The sequence below is a fragment of the Borostomias antarcticus genome, assembly GCF_949987555.1.
Source record: "Borostomias antarcticus genome assembly, chromosome: 21".
In the NCBI taxonomy this organism is placed as follows: Eukaryota; Metazoa; Chordata; class Actinopteri; order Stomiiformes; family Stomiidae; genus Borostomias; species Borostomias antarcticus.
Genome location: NC_140254.1, coordinates 19,568,135 through 19,575,346, shown reverse-complemented (window position 1 = coordinate 19,575,346; position 7,212 = coordinate 19,568,135). Strand labels below are relative to the sequence as shown.

Genomic DNA, 7,212 nt, shown 5'->3' with positions numbered 1-7,212 from the left:
GGAGGGGAGAGGGAGAGGGAGGAGAGAGGGGGAGAGGGAAGGGAGAGGGGGAGAGGGAGGGGAGAGGGGGAGAGAGGGAGAGGGGTTAGAGAACTATGCACGACACCTTGAATGAAGACAGATCAACGTGCGACACCATCAGTGATCAGCTGGCCGAGGGTCCCGCTGCCGTGAACAGAGGGCATCGACAGGCGGTCAAAGCAAGTTACTGTGTATATATCGGGCGCGTCTGTTTTCACGAGAGCGTCTAAAAAACGCCCCCCCCCCCCCATGTGGGCAGATACAGAAAAAAACTCAAGGCCCTCGCCGCCGATGCCTCCTCGTCCAGCTGCCGTGGTGTCCGTAGACCGGACCCGACTCCTCCTCCTCCTCTTCCCTCCTCCTCTTCCCCCTCCTCCCCTCCTCCTCCTCCTCCTCCTCCTCTTCCTGGACCGACCGGCACGTCGGGGTATCGGCCGCCCCAGAGCCCAGGCGGGCACGTAACTCACTGGCACAGGAACAATGGGGGGGGTGGGGTGGGGGGGGGTTTGGGCTGGCACTCACAAGGCTAGAGGCGGTCCAACTCCTAATAGCTTGAAAATAGACAGTTGGCAGAGCGGCGTGAGTCGTGCGTTCGAGGCACTGCCGAGAAGGAGGAGGAGCTACGCTGGCGTCGGGCTGCGAAGAGGGACGATGCGGCGAGGGGGGGGGGGCGGGGCGGGGGGGGCGCCTTTCACCTGGACACCGACCAACCGCAGGCCACCCAGAGCGGTTGGGCTTATCCGATTGGCTGGCGGCGCGGAGCGCTCTGTGTATGGTGGGTTAGGGTTAGGGTTAGGTGTTCAGCAGAGCGTTGTGTGTTTAGCAGAGCTCGTCCTCAACCTAGTGCCGAAAATATCTTTGTTTGCAGGCGCTGTGTGCGCCGTGGAGCCCCTGAAAGCGCCGGCCTCCATCCTGTCCGCACCCCTCCGACACTGCAGGCTTTTAGGACAGAGTTATAGCACAGTTTGATCTAACCCCTGTTTAGATGAATATTTGATGCTAGATGGCGCTAGATGAATATTTGATGTGTGAATTTGATTCCGAGAGCCGTCCTTCAGGGCGAAGCTCTTCCCAGAGTGGTGGGTGGCGGCTGTGAGAGTGTGTGTGTGTGCGTGTGTGTGTGTGTGTGTGCATGTGAGAAACAGAGGAGTGTGAGGAGGGGGGCGAAGGGGAAGAGGAGGGGGGCGAAGGTGGAGGCAGACAGGGTGTTGACGGGGGATGTGATTTTCGAGGATGAAAATGGCGGGCGTTGTCTGCACGCAAACACAACCGCACAGAACCCACACGGAACCCACACGGAACCACAGAACACAAAAAGGAGAGCCAATCCACCCCCACCCCCCCCCCCCCCCCGCGCGGACAAGGCAGAAGGGGAGGACAGACGCGCGGGGGGGGGAGTTTAGCGCACGCATGAGGGACAACGATCCAGAGAGGACGCTCGCAAGACACGTATGAAGCTTCTCCTCCTCCTCAGATCTCAGAGGGAGAGAGGGAGGGAGGGAGGGAGGGAGGGAGAGAGAGAGGGAGAGAGAGAGAGAGAGGGAGAGATGAGAGAGAGAGAGAGAGAGAGCTAGAGAGAGAGAGAGAGAGAGAGAGAGAGCTAGAGAGAGAGAGAGAGAGAGGGAGAGAGAGGGAGAGAGAGAGAGAGAGAGAGAGAGAGAGAGAGAGAGCTAGAGAGAGAGAGAGAGAGAGGGAGAGAGAGAGAGAGAGAGAGAGAGAGAGAGAGCTAGAGAGAGAGAGAGAGAGAGAGAGAGAGAGCTAGAGAGAGAGAGAGAGAGGGAGAGAGAGAGGGAGAGAGGGAGAGAGAGAGAGAGAGAGAGAGCTAGAGAGGACACAATGGTGTCATTTTCTCCATCTGTTGTCCAGGACTAATCCAGGTGGTCAGGGTGGGGTCAGAACCTCCCATGTCTCTGGGGATCTCAGCTATGTACTGGGATGACTGGTGTGTGTGTGTGCGTGTGCGTGTGCGTGTGTGTGTGTGCGCGTGTGTGTGTGTGTGTGCGTGCCCGTGTGTGTGTGTATGTGCGTGCCCGTGTGTGTGCGTGCCCGTGTGTGTGTGTGCCCGTGTGTGTGTGTGTGTGTGTGTGTGTGTGTGTGTGTGTGCGCGCCCGTTTGTGTGTGTGTGTGTGCGTGCCCGTGTGTGTGTGTGTGTGTGTGTGCCCGTGTGTGTGTGTGTGTGTGTGTGTGTGCGTGCCCGTGTGTGTGTGTGTGTGCGTGCCCGTGTGTGTGTGTGTGTGTGTGTGTGTGTGCGTGCCCGTGTGTGCGTGCCCGTGTGTGTGTGTGTGTGCCCGTGTGTGTGTGTGTGTGTGTGTGTGTGTGTGCGTGTGTGTGTACCTTGTCTCCTGCGGCTGCTGATCTTCCTGAAGCAGGTTCCCTCACACAGCCGGTTCAGCCTCTGCTGTTTGATCAGCTCCATGATCTCCGGCTGGATCTTCTCCCTCAGCTCTCTACACACACACACACACACACACGCGCACGCACACGCACACACACACACACGGGCACGCACACACACACACACACACACACACACAGGCACGCACACACGGGCACACACACACACAGGCACGCACACACACACACACACACATACACGGGCACGCACACACACACACACACGGGCACGCACACACACACACACGGGCACGCACACACACACACACACACACACACACACACGGGCACGCACACGGGCACACACACACACACACACACACACACACACGGGCACGCACACACACACACACACACACACACACGGGCACGCACACACACACACACACGCACCCACATTAGTGGGAAAACTTAAAGACTGCCCTATTTAAACTGGGAAAACACATTACCAACACTGTCCAGGTGCAATGCATTGTGGGTACTGAGAGCACATAGTGAGGCCTGAGGGAGTGTGTAAAGACACACGTTGAGCACACACACACACACACGCACCCCCCCCCCCCCCCACACACACACACACACGTTCTCTAAAGGCTGCACTGCACTTCCCCCTGCTGTGATCCAGTTATTTATACATGCATGTACGTGTGTGTGTGTGTGTGTGTGTGTGTGCATGTGTGCGCTGCTTCATCTGAATGCTATGCACACAGCCCTAGTCAACATGCATTATGCATAGTAGTAGCTCCTGTAACAGAGGAACACGCTGTTACGTCACACACACCCTCGTCCAATGAGGGAGATGCTGGGGAGCCGACTGGCCAATCACATGGCTTTGTCATTCCTCTAGGTCCCTCTAATCCCTCCCTCTCTTTCCAGCCCGCTCTATCCTCCCTCCTACCCTAATGCATGTATGTGTGTGTGTGTGTGTGTGTGTGTGTGTATCCTGGGTCAAGTGCAGCGCAGTCGTATGACGAATAAAGAACTCTCTCTCTTTTCCTTCCCTGGCCCTGTTTAAGGGTGATGGAGCGGAGAGCGCAATGCTTTCAGAATAATGTACTAATGTCATAATGTACTAATGTACTAATGTACTAATGTACTAATGTTCTAATGTAATAATGTACTAATGTACTAATGTAATAATGTAATAATGTATTAATGTACTAATGTAATAATGTACTAATGTAATAATGTACTAATGTTCTAATGTAATAATGTACTAATGTATTAATGTAATAATGTAATCATGTAATCATGTAATAATGTACTAATGTAATAATGTACTAATCAAATAATGTATTAATGTAATACTGTATTAATGTAATAATGTACTAATGTAATAATGTATTAATGTAATAATGTATTAATGTAATAATGTACTAATGTAATAATGTATTAATGTAATAATGTATTAATGTAATAATGTACTAATGTCATAATGTACTAATGTCATAATGTACTAATGTAATAATGTACTAATGTAATAATGTATTAATGTAATAATGTACTAATGTAATAATGTATTAATGTAATAATGTAATAATGTATTAATGTAATAATGTAATAATGTATTAATGTAATAATGTATTAATGTAATAATGTATTAATGTAATAATGTACTAATGTAATAATGTACTAATGTAATAATGTACTAATGTAATAATGTACTAATGTAATAATGTACTAATGTATTAATGTAATAATGTAATCATGTAATCATGTAATAATGTACTAATGTAATAATGTACTAATCAAATAATGTATTAATGTAATACTGTATTAATGTAATAATGTACTAATGTAATAATGTATTAATGTAATAATGTATTAATGTAATAATGTACTAATGTAATAATGTATTAATGTAATAATGTACTAATGTATTAATGTAATAATGTACTAATGTAATAATGTAATAATGTAATAATGTAATAATGTATTAATGTAATAATGTAATAATGTAATAATGTATTAATGTAATAATGTAATAATGTATTAATGTAATAATGTAATAATGTAATAATGTATTAATGTAATAATGTATTAATGTAATAATGTATTAATGTAATAATGTATTAATGTAATAATGTACTAATGTAATAATGTATTAATGTAATAATGTACTAATGTAATAATGTAATAATGTAATAATGTATTAATGTAATAATGTATTAATGTAATAATGTATTAATGTATTAATGTACTAATGTAATAATGTATTAATGTATTAATGTACTAATGTAATAATGTAATAATGTAATAATGTAATAATGTATTAATGTAATAATGTAATAATGTAATAATGTATTAATGTAATAATGTAATAATGTAATAATGTATTAATGTAATAATGTAATAATGTAATAATGTAATAATGTAATAATGTATTAATGTATTAATGTAATAATGTATTAATGTAATAATGTATTAATGTATTAATGTAATAATGTATAGCTATAATGGCGCTAGGAAGGCTAAGCTAGGGAACTCCACATATTAATATGGGGTCCAGTCGGAATGGTTGGACTATAGTTTCTGCCCGTCTTCTCCTGAGTGGACAATAAAGTTGTATCCGCACATGTCACATCCATCACACACTCCTGCAGATTCCTGCTCTACAACACCAGGAGGATTCGCCCTTTCCTCACTGCCGAAACGGCGCAGGTGCTCATCCAGGCCCTGGTCATCTCCCGCCTGGACTACTGCAACTCCCTCCTCGCTGGGGCCCCGGCGTCAGCCACTAAACCCCTGGAACTTGTCCAGAAATGTTTTGTCGCAGGCTCAAAACTCATCTCTTCAAGAAGTACTACAATGATCCTCCCTCTTAAGCACCTATTATATTTTAGATTGCTATTCTTGCACTTTGCCTTCAGCACTATGCTCTAAGTCACTTGTTTTAGAAAGGAGATGCACTTGTGAGTTCTGGCAAGTAGTAGTACATTGGCTTTTCCTACGTTAAATGCAATTATTGTTAGTCACTTTGGATAAAAGTGTCTGCTAAATGACTGTAATGTAATGACTGTAATGTAATGACTGTAATGTAATGTACCTCAGTTAGGTCATCTTAGAAACTGTGACTCTTCTGTGGACCAAGTCTTTCCCAAACTGACAACAATTGAGTTAATGGCTCAAAATGAACGCTTTGAAAGGTCAGAGAACACTCTGAAAGGTCAGAGAACACTCTGAAAGGTCAGAGAACATTCTGAAAGGTCAGAGAACACTCTGAAAGGTCAGAGAACACTCTGAAAGGTCAGAGAACATTCTGAAAGGTCAGAGAACACTCTGAAAGGTCAGAGAACGCTTTGAAAGGTCAGAGAACACTCTGAAAGGTCAGAGAACACTTTGAAAGGTCAGAGAACACTCTGAAAGGTCAGAGAACACTCTAAAAGAGGTCAGAGAACACTTTGAAAGGTCAGAGAACACTCTAAAAGGTCATCGAACTCTGTAAAGTATCAGATGTTGCTGCAATGGGCCTGAAAGAAGGTAGTTTAGGGCCAGATTTAAACTAAAATACATTAAGAGCTTGATGAAAATGGACTGAAAGCTCTGGTCTCTGGAAGATCTGTGTACTGTAGCTTCTCAGGAGTGTATTCACCACATTGGAACAAGATGGAGGAAAAGGAGAATCAATCCTAAATGATTTTAGCCTCTCTGCATTGCTTTATTCGCTGTGTGGAATACATTAGGTGAAGCTGTGCGCTGAAAGTTACTCATGAATATTTCCTCAGCATTTATAAATGTGCAGTTGGAATTAATTCTTTATAAGGTCATGTTTATTTCATTTCATGTATTGGATTATTTATCAGGGACAATGCACACCAATCAACAGCCAAGCTGTTTATGAACCAGAGTTAGCCTGAATTCTAGTTTTCATCGGTTGTCCCTGGCAAGATGTTTAAAAGTAGGTAACTAAGTAGCCTTGAGAACCAATGGTTCTAGAGCCTAGTGGCCCATAGGCCAGGAGCCTGTCTCCTGGTTCCTTATCATGAGGCAGCTTGATAATAATAATAATAATAACTTTCATTTATATAGCGCCTTTCATAAAACCCAAGGTCGCTTTACATAGGGGCAGAACAGGCAAGAGACAAACATGGTAGACAGAGACACACAACATTAAGAAACGGAAGCTAGAGGTCAAAGGCCATGTTAAAGAGGTGAGTTTTAAGAAGTTGATGAAGCTTGATGTACAAGAACACCCCCTGGATATGACGCTAGTATGTCACAGGGACTGACCCCCAAGCAGGGAGGCATTGGGGGCCATTTTCTATAGTCTTTGGTAGAGTATGACTCAGCCGGGGATCGAACCCTCAACCTCCCAATCTCAGGGTGGACACTAACCACAAGACCACTGAGCAAAGCAGATTCAGGCGTAGCTCTTCTCCCTGGAGTAAGTATGTAAAACTAGTGTTTCCCTGATCCAACACATTCTGCTAACACCATAACCAACATCAACGTTAGTTTCCTGTACGTAGATTAATACTGTACTATCTCTGTACTTAAGACTATCCTCAATAGAGAAACGGTTTTCTAACCCTAAGATATAGGTACAATATAGGGTTGCAAATTGTAGGCACGTCCCTGAATCGATCATTGGTAATGTTAACGATCAATCAATTGATTAATTGTAATTAACATGCTGCTGCTGATTTCTCTGCATTTCTCCCGAGATGGCTGCTTCACTACCACGTTGTTTGATAGTAGTATAGCGTAGATCGAGTACATTTAAATAAACAAATCCTTAACGATCAATTAATCGATTTTCAATTAATTGTTGGCATTCCTAGTACCGTGTATACTAGC

The 7,212-nt window shown here is 44.4% G+C and overlaps 1 protein-coding gene across 1 annotated transcript in view; it reads right to left on the bottom strand.

Moving 5' to 3' along the window:
* Nucleotides 1-7,212, bottom strand: part of elmo1 (engulfment and cell motility 1 (ced-12 homolog, C. elegans)) — a gene marked incomplete at both ends in the record, with an annotated part of 92,993 nt that overhangs the window by 4,744 nt on the left and 81,037 nt on the right. Inside the window, 2 exons of the mRNA XM_084455039.1 lie at nt 1,235-1,274; nt 2,356-2,468. Of these exons, the coding sequence (XP_084311165.1) occupies nt 1,235-1,274; nt 2,356-2,468 (153 nt within the window). The remainder of the gene's footprint in view (nt 1-1,234; nt 1,275-2,355; nt 2,469-7,212) is intronic.